We start from the raw sequence: 22,046 nt of genomic DNA on the forward strand, positions 1-22,046 counted from the left end.
TTGCGAGTGGAAAGGCATGATGTATGAAGAAAGAAAGAAAGAAAGAAAGAAAGAAAGAAAGAAAGAAAGAAAGAAAGAAAGAAAGAAAGAAAGAAAGAGGGCCAGTGCTTTAGTATGATCATGCAGACAGCAGGGAATTGCCCTGAGGTTAGGACATTTAATTTCCACTGAGGACAGGGGAGGGTTTAGCATTTCAAATATGATTCTAAGTCAGGAGAACAGCTTATTGAGGCATGCATCAATGCAGTTCCCTTTCATTAACTAACCTTTCATCAAGGGAAGAGAAAGAATGGGGGAGAAAAAAAAGCAATAAGAGGAGATATATTGATGGGCGTATTGGCAGGTGGACCTAATCTTATGCCTCAAACCAATCTAAGGTTTGGTGTCTTACTGAGCAAAGTGGGAAATAATTGTAAAGGGTAGCCATGTGAAAATGAGCTATCTGTGTTTCCTTCTAGGGGGTTGGCAGATGAAAAGAGTTGCCTTGTCTCTTTAAATTTCTGCTGGTGGTGACATTAATATGACTGACCTCACTGTAGAAATTTCTCTTCACCACCACCCCACCTCCCAACTATCGCCCCCAGCCCCAATTCCCAACCCGTTCCGCATCAATTGCAAGCCAACCCTCAAACGCCGGCATTCGCCCTCACCGTATCCCCTCCAACCAATCCTCATTCTTTGCGCTCAAAGCTTCCTCCCTTCTTCTCTCCCCTCTTGTCTCACCAGACTCCAAACATTCTCATTAGTTTTGCTGTTAAATGGCCCCTGTGTTCCCCTGAGTCTCAGGAGACTTTTGGGGGGTGATCCCACCCACCCCCTTTTTTCTCTGAATGGTTTCTTTCTGAATGTTCACACTCTGTGACCAGCTGCTTTATAGGCTGACCGTGTTAATAAGAGGTCCGATTGAGAGGGCCACAGGAGACACATGCATATATTTCATTGGTTCACAAACGAAACTGTAACTCTGAAAACATGAGGGACGAAGTGCCTCTAGAGAAATACCACTTGTATAAGGCAAATGAAATCGATTGGTGCTGAGCTCCCATGTGCAATAGCTCTACAATCGTTATAGATTTCAGCATTCTTTTTTATTAGAAATCAATCAGCTAATTGAGAGAGAAGAGAGTTTAAAGTGATGATCATATAGAAGCCATGCTGGTGGCTATTGTTGCTTTGTAGCTGGGCTAAATTACTTTTCAATCAAGCCGCACTAAAACTCAAAATGGAAATGAATTTAGAGCGGCTGTCCAAGGGGCTATTAATAGCACATGTAGCAAAGCCAAAACAGGGTAAAACTTTAGACTTGTAGGGGTTATTGAACTGTGGTGTGGCCTACCGTGGACGGTGAGTGTGGCTGAGGCCTCCGCCTTGCCCACCATGTTCTCTGCCACACACGTGTAGGAGCCTACGTCAGCGGAGATCACGCGGCGGATCTTCAGGGTGTGGTCCTCACGGATCTCATATCTGGATATGTAAAGGTGCCAACAAATAAAATTTTTTGCAAATATATCAGAAATAACCCAAGGCGCAGACAAAGGGATCAAAAAGGAGTCTTTGCTTGGATGAGTCATACCGTCCTTTCGGGAGGTCGCCATCGTCTTTCCTCCAGCGTACAGTGGGAACTGGGTCACCACGAGCCTCGCACTTAAACTCCACACTTTGGTCCACTAAGACCACCGTGCTGCTTGGGCGACGCACAAAGCTAGGACGCTCTGTAGAAAGAAAACAGGAAATAAATGACAAAGACATCTATCTAGCTATCTAGCCATTAAGCTAGCTGGCTATGACTGTGAGTATTATTATCCTTCTGTGCACTTATACCACTAAAGTTGATTATTTACTGCAAAAACAAAACCAAATGTCATTATTTTCCAGTCAGACAATCATTTTATTAGTAACTACTTTTGAACTGTGTTCACTCGCACCTTTGCAATATGCTTTCCCCATTTTTAGTTGCCTCTTTATTCTACCATCTTAAAATGTATATAGTAATTTGCATAAGGGTCTTTCAACAAAATGCACATAATAAAATAATTAGAAATTCCCTTAGTCTGACACAACATGTATATTTTAAGGAAAATGGCCAAGATTAGCAGCAAATTAATTAGAAAAACTAGAAAATTCCTGCAGACATTTTACGGGGCATGCCAAAGTTTGCCCGTTGGCTTAGACCCAGCATTATGATGCTAAAAATTGACATTAATGCTAAAGAAAGCTGCAATGTAGTCAATAACCTGTGGTGAGGCAGAAGCATGTTGACTAAGCTGTACTTGTACTATTCATTATGCTAAAATTAATGCATAAGCTAAAATTAGCCAATATGCTAACGTTATCCTAAATGCTGGCAGTAGCATGCAGAGCAACAGGATCATGTTGTTTTAATTTTACTTGCTCCATTCAGTATACTAAACATGTCTAATTAATGAGAAAATTAGCTAATAGCTAACTTTAGGTAAAATGCTAGTGCTAATGCTAACATTTGTGCTAATGTTAATGAACTGCCTTGCGCAGCACTATCCTGAGGAAAAAAAATATAAAAAAGGCTGATATTATTGCAACGCCTATGGCGGTGCACTAACCTGAAGGGAATATGCAGAATTTTATTTTGAAATTTTCAGTAAGCTTCATTACTCTTACATATGGCCACATTAATCCAACGTGTAACAGTCCAGCTATATAATGCCCAAAACAGCAAGTAGTTCTAAATGCCAGCTCAGCCCTAATGTGTGGTATCTGAGAGTTCCGCCATGTTGTAGTTCTGACCTTCAGTCATTGTAGTTCTAAAGAGCAACTCAACTATTATGTGAGTGAGACACACAGGGAGAGATTGAATTCTAACTGTTTGAAGCAGTTAGTTTTTCTGAACAAAGGAGTCCAAACAGCTCCTTCCTGTTCAGGATCCGCAAGAGTGATCCAAAAACCGTTTGAAGCATATAAGAGGGCAATTTCTTGTCTCCGATAGTACTGCAATTTATATCTGTAACCGTTTGAAGCGTATGAGAGGGCTATTTGTCATCTCCGATAGTCCGGTGATTCATATATGTAGGTCATTCACACTAATTGCAGTGATGAGAGAAATATGGTGTGCGCTGAGCTCAGACATTTTTCAGAAATGTATGTAAAACACTGGGGTGGAGCGTCAGTTAGTCCTGTCCCATCACTTTGTTCTGAAGCACCTTGACAGAAAACCGTAAGCCCTAGAGAAATTTCGAAAACATTTTACCGGAGCAGGCATTCGGTGCGATTTCATGACCAACTTTCATACCAATAGTACAAGTTTTGCGATTTCAAAATAATTTTGGGGTCAAAATTCCACTCCGTTTCTCACTCTAAAAAAGCGGCAGTTGGTGTCAGTTACACTCTGCATTTCAGCACTTGGAAATTTCGCTCGTTTTTCACTTTTTCCGTCGCCATCGTAACTCCGATCCCCAATAAAAATAAAAGCTCCTTCTCGGCATCGAGCCGCATGATTTGATACCACTTTTGTGGGTGGACACGCAGCGGTATGAGCCACATTAACGTTGACGGAAGAAAAATGAATTATCTATAATAAAGAGACATTCTATTAGGTGTAGAATAATAGGTGCCTGCCATGCAATGCATGGAGGCAGTGACTGACTTGCTCCGCAACAGGAATTTAATAAAACAAAGCAGTTTCCACTAATTGCTTTTTGGCATGTTTTATCGACAAAATTCTTCAAATTAATTTAAAAAAAAAGCATTTTGTCCCAGGTTGAGAATCTTTTTCACGTAAAAATGTCATGTTCAAAAGCAGAATAAAACACAGTTGTGAATGTATTGCAAATAGATAAAAACAAGAAAGAAAAAGTAAACACCTGGATGTGTGTTACATTGTTTGTAATCACAGAATACTCCTTAAACCTGAGCCCAAGATCAAATATCTGTCATCTGGACACCTGACCTAAACTAATGCTCACACTTTGTCTTTATCCACGCATCCCAACAGTTTACAGCTAAGAACTTGATGCTAAGCTTTTGTAAATTTAAGATAAAAATACCTAAATTCTTCTTATAGGTGCTCTAATGACAGCTTGTGATATATTATGAGCCAGTTAGTGATGTAATTAGGAACCTCTGCTTTGTTCAGGACCCAGATGAGTATCTGGGTCAAACGTGACTCATGTAAAATCTAGTCCAGCTGCTCACAGAAATGAAGCTGCAATAAGCAGCCCAGGAACCCGGTTTACAGAGAGACTGTGAGTCATGTCACACTGTGGGCTAAAGGTCAGCGACATCATTTTGTACCCTGCAAGTCAGAGACTAAACATCTGGACTTTGTTTTTACAGCAGGCAAACAAAAAGAAGAGAATTAACCAGACAATGGGTTGGCATGCTGCAAAGAAGAGAGAAATAAAAAATAGAAGCTTAATTACCCAGAACTGTCAGTTCAGCTATTTCACTTTCACGCTCTCCGACCATATTTGTGCCGACACATACATACTTCCCAGCATCACTCTTGCGGGCATTCGTGATCATCAGCTTGCCTCCACGTATCTGAGTGAATACAAAAAGGTAATTAGAACCTAAATGTGGAGAAGAAGAAAGTTACACTGTTTGCCATTGACATACTAAGGCCTTCTTGACACAAGGAAACAAAAAATCCATCCAATCTGACTGATGTTAAGCTGGTTTGGAAAGAAGACTTTCAACAACAACAACTGAGTCTTTAGATGTGGAAAGCTGGTAGTGACATATGATAAAAGACATCAACTAGTAGCAGAGGTATTTTTTTTTGCTTGCGCTTTTGCTAACTTTGAAAATATTTGGTACACTTTGTTTCGTCTATATTCATTTTTCCAGATAACCTCAACAGCACTAATTTTCTTTTCTGTGTTGAAGTTTTTGGTTTATGGAGGACCAAAACTGACATATTAAGAAATAAAAGCAAAAATATATATTTATGCTTTTATTTCTTATGTCAGTTTTGGTCCTCCATATTGGTTATCAACTTCTTCAAGTAGTAATAAAGTTGTGATAGATGATCAAGCCACGCTCTTATTTTGAAGTAGGTGAAGACTCAGCAGTTCTGTTTCCTCTCCACATATTCGCTCTCGTTTTTTTTCCCTAATAACTTTATTTCTAACAAGAAACATGAAAAATGGACAATGTAGAACACAGTGGTGGGAAGTACAATTTTTGTGTATCTGTATTTTACTTAAGTAGATTTAATAATGGATACATTTTTACAGTAAGTATCTGTACTTTCTACTTCACTACATTTTTCCAAAAGTGTCCCGTTACTCGTCACATCCAAGTCGCATTGCTCTTTTTTCCGTTAAAATGTGAAGTTCACGGACTTAAGGTGGCGCGGTAAAATCCGAGCACTAACGTGACTTACGTGTCTGTTGTCACCCATCGCATCCACCTTTACTTGCACTCAAAGCTCCAAGACATGTGCAGTGGTTTCCTCTGAGCGGGAGGGGACGTCTGACTAATCGTCAGTAATATAATAGCGCTGCATAAATTGATATAACGACATGGAAAATCAGCAGCGCTTCGCTTTCACAGACGGTGGGGACTTCGTCCAACTTTTAGCGTCACTTGGAAGGAAAGCTTAAAGAAAGGTAAGATCTGTGGACGTGTTAGCTAGCTGTACAGAGAAACATGTTGCATCTGCGATGAAAAAAAGTTGTCACTGATGGGCTGAATTATTGTGTGGAGGTGTTGACTGAGGTGTCGCAAATATGGGACAATGCTGTGACCAAAGTCTGCATTGATATGACATTCAGGAACGATCCGATTCTTCTGGACGGATCTTTACTGATTAAATTTATTTCAGCTCTTAAGTATTTAATATCTAGTTTTTTTTATGGCAACGTAGATCTTTCAGATCAATTTGAGCAGTAATTTTGATAGGTAAAAGTAAATTTGTTTGTGTCACGTAGCACGGGTTGCTGGTCTTGACTTGGTCTCGCATAGGTGGTCTTGACTACAACTCTGCTACTGGCCCCTCGGTTCCATGACCTCTCCCACCCACCTTCTTTCCATCCCGTTTCTGTTGGATTTCTTTAAAAAATAAATGCCACTAGTGACAAAAAAAAGTGAAGTTCATGTTATGTTAGGACAGGAGACAAGATGTTTCCATCCCTGAAATTATGATGCATAGAATCACATATCTAAGTCTAAACTATGTTACAGAGTAAACAATAAAAACATGCTTTATCTGTGGCATTGTTCATTAAAATGGCACATTTCTAATGTATTCAAATTAAATACGATCGGTACATTTAATGATATTAGCGATTAGGTAATCCATTCAGCAAGTACTTTTACTTTTAATACTTAAGTATTTTTAAAAGCCAGTACTTTTTTACTTTTACTTAAGTACAAATGTTAATGTGGTAGTTTTACTTTTAATTGAGTACATTTTTGTCTGTGTATTTGTACTTTTACTTAAGTAAATCTTTTGAGTACTTTCTCCACCGCTGGTAGAACATTATATAAACACAAATCCAATATCTAAGGACCTTATTGAACATGCAATCTATAGTGTCAAGTTTAAATTGGAGGGTGGTAATCTTTCAAAGGCAGATATAATTTCACTTGAGCGCTAATTGAAATTAGTATTTTAGCATAAGCTTCAGCTAAATACCATGTTGCTATTGTGCTTTTGCAATAGAAGAACTGATGTTTTTGTTTAGTCCATTAGGGTTAGCACAGGTTACGTTTTAGCTAGGGGTGCCCTCTAATCCTGTTTGCAAATGAACACAATTTTCAAGATTTTTGTAAAACAATTTGAAAACCATGAATCTTTTTTACCTCCTGTTCAGCCACAAACTTCAGCTTAAAAGACATGTGACAAAATGTGGAAAAGTTCAAAAGATAAGACGAGACAATATACACAATAGTTTACCATCAGAAATATATTCAGGAAGTGATTACAGCACTTTTATGTTTGTCCTTGTACAAGCAAAAACAGGAATTTCTTTAGCTTCTTCCTATTGTTCTCAGTCAGTTGGCCTGTTCCTCCTCAGGGTAAGCCATTTTAAATACAAATCTTTGGACGGTCCCTCAGCAGTGCCTCAGGTAACACCTCAGGTAACACCTGAGGCACTGCTGGGACTGCAAGTGCTCCTCCAGTCATCTCAAACAACTTAGACCATCATTGAACTGGGAACACTTTTTTTGAAAGCATTCTTCTTGGCATCAAGTAAACGGCACAGACACACACACATGTACACCCGCTGGTAAATGTGTGTTTGTCCAGGTGAATATCATGTCTGTTATTTCCCAGGGCTTTGATTACAGGCCAGAGGAGATGCTTTGTTCTCAGGGAGTCAGAAAGGCAGCAAAGGGGCCCCGGCATAGGCCCATCAGCAGCCCTGTGAGCTGACAACCGTGGCAGTCAGTACAGACGCAGACAATAGCATGGTGTGCCAGTGATCTCTCTGCTCAGATAGAGCTTAAGGTTTTAAATGCACACATCAGCCTTCAGAAGCGGCTTTACCCCCTGCAAGCATGTAATCGATATCCCCATTAGAAAAGCACTGACAGAGAACTTGACACACTATATCACAAAAGTCTGACCTGCCCGTTACTACCTTGTTAAAACTCCGTTGCCGGGATGATCCCACACATTCTGTGATGTCTCAGTTGATGTGCATCACATCACATAATGTGTCCATGAGGTTCTTTTGGCTGTCCTTTAATAATGGGACATTCTGACACAAACCATGTGAAGAACACGGCAGCCTTACTGAGTAAGGTGGTCTGCTCAAAAGAGACAGAAATCAACATGGTGCAGTATCATGTCATATAACTAGTTTTCTTCAATAGTTGAAGCAAAGATGAATGGAGTTAAATCTAGGGAACTCCTGGCAGAAAATCTAAAGGTACAAAAGCCCTGGCATGGGGACACAGCTCCAAAATAACCGGATCTATGATTGAAGGGAGTTTTCAAATCCAGACCCCGAGGCCTGGATTCCTGCAACTTTTACATGTGCTTGCTTTTAACACACCTGAGTCAAATACTGAGATTATGAGCGTGACTCTGGAGAACTTGACTGTTTATTGAGGAGATGATTCAGCAATTTGATTCAGGTGTGTAGGTGTAAAAGTAGCAGGACAACAGCCTTGGTGTTCAGGATTTGAAGTCTCCTGGCTTTCTAGTGAGGAATGTTGTGTTAGAACTGCCCACATTTTATGACCCCCCGGTGAATCTACAACACAGCACTTAATATACCCATGAGGTCACCATGATTAAGCCAATGACACACTGCTTCCAAACTTGCCACAGATGCTGGCATTTTAAAAAAAACACCTGCTATGCAGTTTTCCCTGTTTGCTGGTAGACTGCAAATAGGGTCAGGAAGGGGGCACAGCAAGCATGTGGAACAAGGTGCTTTGTACAGATAGAACCAAAGGTGAACCTTTTGGCAACCCCCCTGCCCCCCAAAAGAAAAAAGAAAACAAACAAAAAAACACTGCACATCAGCATAAACACAACATCTACACAGCCAAACATACTATTGGTTGTATTTTGGTTTAAATCTTGAAAGGTCAACATTTTCTGACATCTCTGCTAGTCTACATGTCCATGAGGTTAGAATCAGGAAACTTAAGACAGATTAAGGACAAATCTTATGGTCTGGCGGCATTCCTCTGCCCTTCACCCTCTGTTTAAAATTAATAATAAAGCAGGAGACAAGCAGTGGAAGACTGGCTTATTTAGGGCACCCTGTGGAGCTGGAAGGGTTTGAAGTATCATTATGTTACTGTTTGTTTGAGGAAAGGCTTAACAGCTAAAATACTGTGACAATCACAAAGGCCCAGGGTCAGGGCGGCTCAAAGAGCTCAGAAAGAAGGTGTACCATGGTTTCCACAGGGCTTTTGGCATTAGGATCACCTTAAGGCCAGTCCATTCTATGCTGATTCTTGCCACTGCATATCTGTAGTTTCCCTATCTCCCCCAGCACACGTGGAGAGCCAGAGCAGCAGGAACCCTGAGACTGGGCTAAAGATGATGAATGCGGTGAATCTCTTCTTTTTCGCCTGTGCACATTCTCTTCTCTCAGCGCACAAGCCTGTCGAAAGTCCCAGCAATCTGACTATTATCCCTGCATTACAGGTAGACAGCTCTATCCTGTCGCCTTTTGTCTCATGTCATTTGGCATTGCTGATAATGTAAAACCTCCCACATTCAGAATCGTGTTTGTTCAAATCCACACAGCAGTTCATTTTCCAAGCTTGTTATTAGCCACAACAATAAAACAAAAGGAAGGGGACAATGTGCTGCTTTTCTGTCGTTTACTATGCTCCTGACAAGCTCTAGAGTAAAGCAGACATTTGACAAGGTTTAAGTGCTTGGATTTTTGTTTCTTTGTTTCTTTTTTTTTCCTCCGCCTTGTTCCTGATAGACTAATTCTGCAGCCGTGACTAGCAGAAGCAGTATGTGGCTAAACAACATAACTTCTCATTTCTCTGTGAGAATCCTTTCAAATCTGCCTGTGCGGGTAGCACAACATACATTGACTGTGTGTGCTATGCTACCTGCTTTGTCTGTGATGAGATGTACAGCTGTATGATGACCCAATGAAGTTTAGTTTGAACATAATTAAATGATTTATGTTTGAACCAAATTATCAACAAGTCATATTAAAACAGACGGTAAACATGCTAGCATTAACTTAGCATTTCAACAAGGTGCTCCAAGTGAAGACATGGTTAGCAGGAGAAATAAAACTTTTTAAAACATGATGAACAAATGCACACTTAGATTGACAGAAAATTAAAAATCACACATTAAGCTGGGGTATGTGACTTTTATTAAATAATATTTTTACATATTTTGTTAGAGTTATGTAACATAATGAGATAAATGATATTTCCAAAGCAAAGGGGAGGATCTGAGGAGCATGTACACAAAGGAGATTGACAGGGCTAAGATCCTCCTCCTGGCTCTGATTGGTTGTTTCCTGTGGAACAGTGTATTTGTTCAGATGACAGCAGGACCACAGGGAGAAAGCAAAGGAGCTTCAATTTTTCCACAGATTATCTGTCTTATACTGTACTGTCAAGACATAATGGTAATTTTAAATAATGAAAAAACGTATTTTTTATAAAACTTACAAGCCCCAGATTTAAGTGGGTAAACCCATTTTAGAGCAGCAAATTGAAACTGACCTGCAGAAACTCTGGTTGGGACAAAATATCTGTCCCATTCAGGGAAAATGGACAGGAGAGATTGCGGCATCTAGAAAGTGAGTTAAGTGTTTAACTGCCTTTGCACACCATTACCTTAGCGACGCAAAATACCAATACTGGTTTGGATGTGTGTTGAGGGATAAAAATAATGACCAGAACATCCCTATATGACAAACCATCCATGTGCAAAAATAAAATCCTGTCTGCAGGTGGTTTAGGACCTCAGTACGATCACCAAGGAGACCGCACGTTTCAGCATGTTGCAAAGGAGAAAGAGTGAACTGAACTGAAGGTCGGAGATTCCGACCTCCATGCTCCTCCCCTGCCCTCCCCTCCTGCAGCGTCCAGTCACCAAATTTACAGTAACATAAACAAATTCTAGACGATGTCCCATGATTCTCCCAGTTCTGCTGACATGGCCCTCCAGAGGACAGCATCCAGGCAGCCATCCATCAGCACAGCTGATTACACATTTTCAGACGGTCAAAGACGACATCTAGCAGGCCGATTGAAAAGGTCGTCAGGGAGCACAGCCTGTGAGGTTGTGTGTTTGATGGGAAGTTTATGGTGAGCAACAGCAGCTGCTCAGAGCCTGCCACCCGCCACAGGCTACAAGAGCACAATTCAGTGTCATTTGGCCAGCACGCAGCGGTGGCAGCAGTGTTCACAATCTTCATTCAAAGTATGTCAAGTGTGACGTAAAAAAGATAATCAAATGGAGGAAAAGCATGTTGGTTTTAAGTGGAATAATAACAGTTGAACAAAGCATTAAAAACTAAGAATAATTTTTTTGGAAATGTAAAGTTGCTGTTTTCAACTTGGTATCACGATGCTCTTTTTTATATTCTATCAGATTAAATATCTAGCATGGATTCTTGTCATCTCCCTAAAACAGAAGAGATGAATAAACCCATCCAACAAAATGCTTTCATGTGTATTTCCACTGCATCTGCAGTGACAGATCAAGCATGATATATACTTCCCTTTAACTAGATTACTTGCTCATTTCTTTCAGTTTTGCTCTTTAGCAGCAAAGCATGGTCTGCTAATCTTTCACGGTGGCTCTTAGTGAAAATAAACAATAGCTGCCTGGTTTAGGAGCCCTTTTCAACCTAACTGTTCTCATTTGGGAAACTGTTTACATTTCTTTGGTAAAGACAGCTCGTGAAACAGCAATCATTTATCGATTTGGAGCATAAATGTGTGTTTGGTTGAATTCTTGGAAAATAAGATTTAAAAAAACAACGTCCTCTATAAAAGAGCAAATACAGAAATTCTGCTCAGATCTTTTGTAAGAACACACATGGAGCTAATTGATAAAAGGTTGCTGGCTTTGCTGGTCTTTTAATTAATGCTGATTGCAGATAGCTGCATGGATTCTACAGCCGAAGAGCTGCTGAGTAAAACTTTCTCTCCTTTGATTCCTCCTCCATCTCATCAATAGATCTTAATCAATACAAGGCTCCTGACTAATGAAGCAGAACTAACTGTGACCTACATTAACAAATCCAAAAATAATCAAACATTTCAGCTGAGGATTTTCTTTACCTGCATCACAGGGTCATTAAAAACAAAGATGCAACAAGAAATTGGGCAGTGACCAGTACAGTCTGGTGGAGTAATTGTGACTAATTGTGACTTTAAGGGTGTTTTCACATCTGATAGTGACCATAAACAGATGAGGGAAACAACACATAAGCTCTTTAGAAGACACTGAGCTAAGCTTTCTTCACAAAATCTAAACAAAAAAGGAAAGGAGTTAGATTTTGGCAGTTGTAGAATTTCTTTTTTGACTTGGTTAAAAGACAATCTATTTCTCCTGCTAGTAGGTTGTATTGTCCCAGAATCCCCTGTGCTACAGTCCACTTCCTGCTTTTGGAGCGGTCACTAGTTCTCTTGGCATGCACATGTGCATTTTGTACCACACCAGAGTTCACTTGAACCGAACCAAGACCTAGATTATAAGGTGGACCAGAGTTCATTCCCAAACAAACCAGACTTTCTATGAAAACAAACTAGAGTTTGATTAAAGCAAGGCTGGCAAAAACACACCCTAAAAGAGAGCGAGAGCAAGACTTTCTTTAAAGGGCAGGAAATGTCCAGAAACCTTCATAGAGTGGAAGTGGCGCATTACATATCTGACAGCCAAACGTTAGCATGAATACATACATATTGTAATTTTGGGAACAATTGAAAACTTTAACAGAGTCTGCACCTCCAGGAAGCAATTGTTTCTCAATAGTCGAGGTCCAGACCCTCTGTACAAAGCAAAGCAAAGAACAAGATGCTGGTCTTTACCAGAAATTTGGGAAAATACAAGCTAAATAAAATTGAGTGTTGCTAATTTGTGCTAACAGTACTCTTAAGTGTGAAAATTGTGACCCTGGAAATGAGAGCCAATTATGTGGCTAGACGTTGCCTTATTTAATCATATATAAAATTGACTTCCTGTCATTCTTACTATTAAGGCCATCAAGGCAAAGTAAAATGTTTTTAATTTTTGTAATGATTGTAAATAGAAATCAGAGTTGAAAAATAAATCAGTATCAGCAGGTCACAACTTTACAAGAACTGTAAATTGGCGATGAGTCTCACAATGATAAAATAAGCAGTGCAAAATTTGCAACAATACAAACGGTGTTGTGAAGTACTTACAGTGATCCTCTCATCTCTGTCATCAATATTGACTCCGTCTTTTTTCCACGATATGGTGGGTTCAGGGTGACCGCGTGGAGGCTGGCACTCCAGGACGGCTGGCTCTCCAGCTGCTACGATCACATCTGCAGGGTTTTGCCTGAAGTCGTCTCGTAGAACTACAAGAAACAGAAAAGAAAAGATAATTTTAGTGAAATACTGTGAAAAAAAACAACTATTACAATTATTTCTATGTTTAGACAGCATAAGAGGGAAACATTGACGGTTAATCCTTTTTAGTATGCTGTACACAGTGCAGTACACAGATTTTTTTTAACATACATTTTGAAACATCTCCGCTGATGTGCTGCATGCAATGTGGACTACATTAAAAGAAATGTAACCTTCAGGTACGTGATAACTGCTCATCAGCATTTCTCATGGACCTGACCTTCGTTTTGGCTCATATAGGCTTGCAAATAGAATAATCATAAATACATTCATACATTCAGCATATGCTGAAAACTTCAGTTTTCAATAATCACTTTTTGTCTTCTTCTGGTCTTGTATGTTTCCCTCTCCTGCAATCACCTAACATGAAATAACTACATCATATTCATCCCCCTCCATTCTCGTCTTGGTAGGGACACAATGGCAGCTTTACTCGCATAGATTATACCAACTGGAAGGGATAAAAGAAAGCGGTGATTTAACTTTGGATTTTCATTACGAACCTAAAGGGGGGTGCCATCTTCTTAATCTCAGATCTGTTTTATTCATACCAGTCCCACATGGCGTGGCTCTGACATGATGAACTGAGTGACTCTGGTGTTCTTTTGAGACCTTCAGTGAAAAATTGCAAACATGACCACAAGTCATCAGTTTACCTGCCTCATTTATATCACACAATCTGAGTCACATTCTACTTGTATGAGGATTTGGTGCAGCCACCAGTCTCTTTAGAGTTAAAGATAAATGTAAGGCTTACAAAGACAGAAAGTGTGCACAAAGGAATAAGTTTACATCTACACATTGCTGTACTCACGTCAGTCCCTCAGCAACCCCAAAGGCTTTTACTTTATACTGTAAACTTACAATATTTAAGACTTCAGGAGGAATTCATTGCAGTTTATCAGCAAAACATTAAACTTCAGCTGTAGATCTTTCTCTAAAACTATCTCACTTAAGTGTTTAGAACATCTTGTTCACGATACTCCAGAGTTGTCCACTATATGCATCAACCGTCAAAAAATGACTCAAAGCTCAAGTGAAAGCTTTGAACCTGCAGAACCCACCAGAGAAACCATAAGGAAAACTGAAAGTCGAACAAAATTCTCTCCATAAAGTTTGAATGTTGCTTTAGATGAACAACAACTGGAAATGTGGCAAAAAAAAAAAGAGCCGCTAGCCAGAAGTGGCCAGTGTGTCAATTTGTTTAGGGCCAACAGTGACTAGGCGGGAACATGCTTCAACATGCTGACATATTTTAACACTATAGGTAAGTGCTACCTGGTGGTAAAATTAACGTAACTCTTAGGTGTAGAAGTTCATTTCAATTCAGTTTATTAACATATCACCAATTATTTTGTCCATAAAATTTAAGATCACATTTACAGCAACTGCTCCCCCACTTTGTACTACAGCGTCTCTTCTCTGAATAGATATAATTAATAACTGCTCAATACAGCACGGCTGAGAGAATAGTCTATTTTTAATGCTGTTCTCGCACTTTCGATTCATAAAGAGAATTCTAACTTGGCTAAAATCGATATTAGCTGGTTAATCAAAAAAATGCATATTAAATACAATTAATCTCTAATGAGAAAGGGGATTGTGAATTTTCCTCTCCGATTAATAAATCATATTCATTCATTCATTCATTCATTCATTCATTCATTCATTCATTCATTCATTCATTCATTCAGTCATTCATTCATATATGCTAAAATATCTGGACAAAAACAAAAAACCCATCCACCTGTATGTTCTGCCTGTGTCTGTATGTCCATACACTTCATAGTGTTTTTATGATCTAAAACATGTCAGTTATGTATGTTTTAAAATTTCTTAATCTTTTATTAACAAAAAACCCCACGTAATCTGATCTATTGCTTTCAATTGCTCAAAAGTCATTTCAGTCAAATGTGAAAGTGAGGCCCATTGACAGACCCTTTGCTACTGACAGCCACCAAATATTTTAAATCTTTACATTTTTAGTAAGTCTGACTCTACTTGGTAATGCTGAGTTTTCATCTCAACAAGATTTTTGTTTTATAAAACAAGAACAGCCCTTTATTGCATAATCACAACGATGCAATCACAACCAAACTGGTGTTGATTTAGAAGAACACCATATTTCACCAGTGATATTCTACTAGAATGGTATGACTCATCAGCTGTGGGGGAGGCACGCTGTACAACCACACATCTCTTCACAAACCACATTAACGGCAGTTGCATGATGGACGTCCTAGATTTCAGGCCCCTACTCAGCACCCCAGCTGTGTGCTGTGTTCATGCCATGTGGTTACCAAAGGATAGAGTCATTCGGGAACGCGAATGTAAACACTAAACATCCGATCCATTAAAGCATCAACTCCATCTGAAGAAACACTCCATATTTGTGTCAGCAAAGCCAATCTGGTCTGAAGAGGATTACTGAACGAATCCACAGCCTTGAGGAGCTAAACGAGCCAAACGCTTGAAGATGCGGGCTGCCAGCTCTGACTCAGATCATCCCATGATTGAGATCCACTTAAAAATTCAAAATAAAGACCAGGCTCCAGTGTGGAGTGTAAAGTGCATTTTGGAGTGGCTTTGGTAGGTGTAGCAATAATTGCACTCCGTCTCCACTCAGTGGGGGTCTCCATCACCCCCACCAGGCTTATGGTCGTTCTTTCACATGCAAGGGTCCTTTGGGATAAGAGAAAGAAATTGTAACTTGTAAAGGTGAAACAAGCAAAGAAAGAAATTACATGTCAAGAGCCTGAGGAATATGGGGGTGTTGGCATGTTTTAGTGTTTACACCAACAACATGGTGACCTCCAACCCCCCTCGTAGGCGCGCACACCCCTTGCCCTCTCTCCTCCTCCAAACCAACACCTCTTTGTTATAAACACAGCTGAGTACAGCGCAGCAGACAGCCCTGAACATCTGCGAAGTGGAAAACAAATTCCTCTGGGATGGAGGCAGCCAGACGGTCTCCCAGACAGACAAACAGGTCTGGATCCGGATGCTGTGAACTCCTCTACTCGTCAGAGGCCGACCTGTGACGGAATGGCTTGCCTCTAGTCCTCTTGGATCAATCCGATGCTGATACTTCCTGTACCATAAAGTCCTACACACCGTTAATGTCCCCCTTCTTGGATTCTAGAGAGGGGAAGAAGTGGGGGAAATGCTGTCACACTCTATGCTGTCCTTAGAATGTGTGGTGTGGTCTGTATCTGTGTTTAGGATAATGAGCCAACTCCACTATTCTGTCTCTTCTGTGAGTTTGCAGCTGTCCCCCAGCAGATAATATTTCCTGGGCTATTAACAGGAAAGCTAGACTCAGTGTGTGTGTGTGTGCGCGTGTGTGTGTGTGTGCACATAGAGATTTTCATTTTGTAGTCTAATATGTGGAAATAGGCCACAGGTCTCAGCATGAAGACGGCTCTTTGTCCATCTTGGATTTGCTCAAATATGCTGATGATGGGATGGAGCAGGGCGGATATCCGGACCTGGACAGATATCAGTTTGCTTCGTCAAGGTAAAGGGATCCCTTCTGCACCCCATTTTCTCTTTTCATTGGTCAGAACAAAACACTTCTTGTCTCGTATGACCGACAAGGCATCCTGTGAGACTGCTGACTCTGCACAAGACAAATGTATTTCTCAAAACACATTTTTAACATCTGCTGGGGTCTACTTAGGCTTTAATCAGCCATGCTCTACTAGTTTGTTCACCTTGAGCTTGCTCACATTCTGGTACAGTACCAGTACTAACCCTCAGCACATTTTATGGGGATTTTATCAACACAAAAAACTAGATTGTTTTGCCCAGGCTTAGCCTGGGCAAAACATCAGCAAAATGACAGAAAAAAAATGTTTCAACAGCTAAATAGTTTCTTAACAATGACCAACCGCTTTGACGTCTTTCAGTCCAGTTTCTGTGCTCACCGCAGTACTGAGACTGCCCTCGTCAAAGTGTTCAAGGACATACGCATAAAGACAGACTGTGGAAGAACCACAGTGTTGGTTCTGTCTTTCTTGAGGATATTTTTTAATGACAAACTTATCCATGTGTGATTTTAATTGCATTTTCTTTTAAATGGAAACACAGCTGGTGAGTAGTTTGTTTCCTTCTTATTAGTCAGTGCTGGCTACTTATCTAATGTTTCCAACCTATCATTAATCAGATCAGTAGCTGGCTTCAGAATGAATATAGTGTCCTGTGTCAAGAAAGTTGCCAAGTGTGCTATAGTCTTAGTTTTGATTCAATTCAAACTGTCTCCTAAAGGTCAGCCGAGATGGCCGCTTTTAGTTCTGGAAACTCACCGGTTTTCAGCTATCCTCTGTCCACAGACACACAGCCAGCCTTTTCCACAGGAAATTGAAAGCAGATGTTTAAATGTCAAATTAAAATGAGATTCCTGTGTTGCCCCTCCAACATTAATGAAAATGAAGACCTAATGCCACACGCAAGTCCGGGTGGGAAGATCAGATGAGCTTCATTCTGAGGAAATTAAACCAAGTAAAACAAGCTCCCTGCAAATCTGTGGACGGATACAAAAACACGCACCAGGGGAATTAAAGGTTTATCAGAAAGCAGAGGAAGTCAACTCAGCAGAGACGCGGAGCACGGCATGGGTCTCTCCTTTGGCTTTGTTCCCTGAATAAGGACAGAGAAGACTAACCGTAAAAGGGGGAGAAAAGTGAGTTATGAAACCACAGAAAATGAAGAGAGAGGAACAACAAGAAGATGAGGGGAAAAAAATAAAAATAATGTCTTTGTCCTTTATCCTATCATTTTAAAATTTGATCCTCCAAGTTTCCTGGAAATATCTCAAGTCCAACTTTGAATGATTTTCAAGCTGTAACAGTTTGAGGATATCAGGTAAACACCATCCAATATTATTAGGCCAAGGTGAAAAAAAACACATATGAAAACATCAAATAGAACAGCAGACCCAGATGTTCATGCTGAACACTGCAAAAACACAAAATCAGGCCAACTAATTTCAGTGCAGCTATATTAGAACACTTGAAATAAGACAAAATTAACTTACTTTTCAGCAAGACATAGGGACATGTTTTATGAAAGAAGTGATTAGTATTGATTATTTCACTTATTTTTCCCCAAGTTATATGTGAAATAATGTGCTTTTTCATCAATCGTAAGGACTACTGACTTAAAACAAGCTTGCTGAAAAGTTACTTATAAGTTAGTTTAGTCTTATTTCAAGTGTACTAAGATATTGGCAGTAGACACTAGACCAAAAATACTTGGTAAAATTATGCGTTTTTGCAATTAAAGTGGTGCAATCCAGTTTTTTTTTCCAAACCCCTTAACAAAAATACTTTCATGCAAGTCAATGTGTCCATGAGGACACTGGTATTCTCATGACAGGAGCCGCATTTTCCTTGACCATATAGTTGCACAATTTGACATTTTGAAAATCACTTAATGGAAACACGCAAACGTAAAAAAAAAACAAAAAAAAAAACTTATTGGTGCTAGGAAAAGTTGGTTTTTCAGTCATATCAAAATTGGTTTATTTCTCAAAATTGCAATGGAAATACTTTTTTCACATCACATGAGTCACATGATCAACAAACAGTGGTGCAAACCAGGAAGAAGAAGGCAACAGAAAGTATTTGGAGGTTGATTGGTGTGGTGTGATTGTTAAGGACTTATTGCATACACAAACATATTTACGTGTGAATTCAGTTGTGTTTCTTACTGAGTGGAAACACTGCAATTGCAAATTTGTGCCTTTTCAACATTAGCGGAGTACTGCCAAAGTTTTGCGCACATTTGGAAAGCAGCTAGTTAAGGGGTTAAGCCATGAAAAAAAAAAAAAACCTTCTATTTGCAGGTTTTCCTCCGTCCTGAACTTCCTCAGCTTCCAGCTCACACCTCACACCTCTCCATCTAACCGCGTCACAACTCTCACTTTGTCTTGAAATTTCTCACCTCCCCCTTGGACATATGACCTTGTTAGCCTACCTGTTTCTCAGCTCACATAGATGTGCATGAAAGACGGCCTCATGGCATTGGTGTGTTAGCCCCCCATGGCCTGCTGAAAGATCATTGCAGGTGGATCATTTGCCAGCGGCGTGTGCGGAGAGACCGTGTCTGTTTGCACCGCATATATGTGGTGTTTTCCCTGAGGGTGCGAAGATATTGTAAGACTCTAACAGTACTTTGAAGAAAAAACAAAAAAAACTCTTCTTCACCTCTTCCATCTTATATCTCTTCTTCCTCCAACCTCTTCACCAGACAGATAAAACTGCTCGAAGTGAACACTCTACTCCCTCTCTCTCTGGCTCTCAGTCCTTCACTCTGAGCCCGTGGCCACCTTGCAGACACTCTACACCAGTAACAGAGTCTTGAATAGAGGATTATACACATAAACTTTACATGCACAAATGCAGAAATAAAACTGACAGGAGAGCTGAAATAAAAGCTGACATACCAATAAAATCTTCAAACAAGTTCCACTTGTGAATGTTTTGTTCTTTTATGATTCACTTTATGGTTTTTGATAATATATCTAGATTCTGCACAGATAATTGCTCTCCAAGGCAGATGCTTTCTGTGCATCAATGACATTTCATAGGTTACATCTGTAGAGATGCGCCGGTTTGAAGTACTTGAAAGTCTTAGTTGACTCTTTGACCTTCAGATATTTTGTGGAGACCTGTAAATATGTCAGCGAGAAGAGACAACATCGGCCCCAACCGCCTTTAGGGGTCTACACCTGCGTGCTCCAGATGCTATGAGGTCATTGTTCACTTCAGTGCATTATGTCACTGAGCGGATGAAGGATGGCCAAGTTAATGCCTGTAGGAACAGGCATCTGTGAATTAAACATGTAAGAATAGAACAGATTAAGTGAACGGTCATGGATTCCTGTCTAGTTTGGGTCATTTTTTTTTTCCATTTCTTAAAAGGAAAATAAGCCCCATATATGGTATGAGATAACACAGTATGGTTTGTGATAAAGTAACAGGCATCGAGTTTTTGTATTTGCACAGTAACGCGTAAGATATTTATGACCATGTCCAAACTAGCAACAAAGGTTTTATTGGTTGCAGTTTTTAGAATTTCCTATTTTAATTTAATTAAAATGTGAATTTGTCGATTTTGGACTAACTCAAAGAATTGGATGTTCTTATGCTAAGCACTTCCAGGTTGCTCCAGCCCATGCTCTTCTGTGTGGATGTTGTTACTTAGTAAATGAAAGTATTAGTGATTTTTTTTTTAATATGTGAAATCAGTATTCCTACTGCTATGGAGATGTTGCAAGTTGTCTAAAGTGAAACTTTTTTATACAACACGTTAAAGCTGCAATGTGTCAATTTTACAAAAATATGTTGTTTTTTTATATATATTTCTTAAAGTTGTGAAAGTATAACAAGAGTCAGATAATATGTGGAAAATTTTAACTCCTCTGTCTCGTTTCTGTGTTCTGTGTATTTCTGTGTGCAGAAACACACAGCTTGGCCAAGAACCAATCAGAGTCAGGAGGCGGGTATTAGCCTCCTGACAATCACTTTTGTGTACACACTGCTTAATGTGCTGATGGTGGAGAAACAATTTACTGCTATAGAAAAACTATTACTCTGTCATCATTGGTTGCCAAGCTAACTAGCATTAGCATTCACTGCAGGCTCTGCTGGAGGGAAGAAGCTGTGGTGTAGCAGTAACAAAAAAGCTCACAAATGAGCATAATTTACAGCGCTTAGACTCTCGATTTTTTTGTCTCCATATTCCAGATAATAATTAATCGATTACTAGTTGGTGATTATTTTAATAGATTCATCACAATGTTTCAGCTCGTATATAGCTCATTTTGTTGCCAAAATTTAAAGTCTACAATGTACATTAAAAAGTTACATTGTAGAAAATGGGTTTTTCTTTTATGTGGAAATCATTTTCTGCTTAACTGTGATAGCCATGCTCATTTTATATAGTCTTTTGAGATAAAATTAAATGACAATGGTGAGAGAATGCTATTAATTTAAGAGACAAATAAAAATGTATGTAATCGTGTAAACTTTCAAATCAGGCTGGATTTTAGCGTGATGAGTGAACTTCAGGCAAATGTGCACTTGTGGTGCCCCAGAACGGCTCCAAGGAACAGACCATAACCATTTCCTCCTAGGATTTCAGGAGTGCTGGTATCCAAGAACAATTACACACTACACTAAGACACGCTTTTCATCACGTACACACACGCACACACCACTGAAAGAAAATTTTGCCCCCAGCCAAACAGACAGGGAGACCATTGAGTGGCTGTGTTTGTTTAAATGGTCATAAGTCTTCTCGTCAGGCCTGAAGAGAGCGAGATGGTGGACAAAGCCAAAGGCACTGAGGGCAGCGGGGAGGTAGGTTTACGCGAGCGACTGAGTGACTGACTGGCTTGGCACCTCGTAGTTCAATAAACAGTGATTGTCTGATTAGAGTGCTGCTGGCCGAGTGGGAGTTGGAGTGAGCCGGAGAGGGGTTGAGTGCTCGAGCTGCAACAGCTGAAATGTAAGAGGCAAAACACGGCATGTGGGGAGCAACACGCTCACTTTCTCTAAGAATGTTGCAACAAATAAGGGGGGGGGGGGGGATCTCATAAAATCCTGATAGGAACACCCAACTAAATCAAGACTGTGCAACAACATCTGCATGAAATTATCACATTTATATTGAGCGATTAAAAAAATACTGACAAGCCCTGTAGCTTTGGGAGCTTTTAAAAGATTAGCATGTAGATTGAGAATACACATGAAAGGGCTTACTGCATGTACTGGGTGAGGAACAGTCTGATTAGGTAAAGGCCAAGTTCAATAAAAATTCCACATTTAATCACAAGCCTAAGTGCCAATGGAGTTACATTTTGTTTCCATTCTTAAACAGTGCTTTAGCATAGCAATAAAAACAATAATGAAGGAGATATAGCTGGGAGAGAGAAGTAAAACATTTTACAAGCAGAGAAATTACTCCTATCTGCAGCACCTTCATAAGGGAAGGTGCACACCTACAGCAGCACA

At 39.9% G+C, this 22,046-nt stretch overlaps 1 protein-coding gene across 8 annotated transcripts in view; it reads right to left on the minus strand.

The window, feature by feature from the left end:
* Positions 1-22,046, minus strand: part of robo1 (roundabout, axon guidance receptor, homolog 1 (Drosophila)) — a 367,726-nt gene that overhangs the window by 61,220 nt on the left and 284,460 nt on the right. For all 8 annotated transcript variants that reach the window (XM_081615063.1, XM_081615061.1, XM_081615060.1 and 5 more), the window contains 4 exons: positions 12,820-12,977; positions 4,395-4,515; positions 1,574-1,712; positions 1,337-1,464 (listed from right to left, as the gene is read on the minus strand). In XM_081615063.1, coding sequence (XP_081471189.1) covers positions 1,337-1,464; positions 1,574-1,712; positions 4,395-4,515; positions 12,820-12,977 — 546 coding nt within the window. The remainder of the gene's footprint in view (positions 1-1,336; positions 1,465-1,573; positions 1,713-4,394; positions 4,516-12,819; positions 12,978-22,046) is intronic.

This window comes from Poecilia reticulata, chromosome 13 (genome assembly GCF_904066995.2).
Source record: "Poecilia reticulata chromosome 13, P_reticulata-male-v2, whole genome shotgun sequence".
Classification (NCBI taxonomy): Eukaryota; Metazoa; Chordata; class Actinopteri; order Cyprinodontiformes; family Poeciliidae; genus Poecilia; species Poecilia reticulata.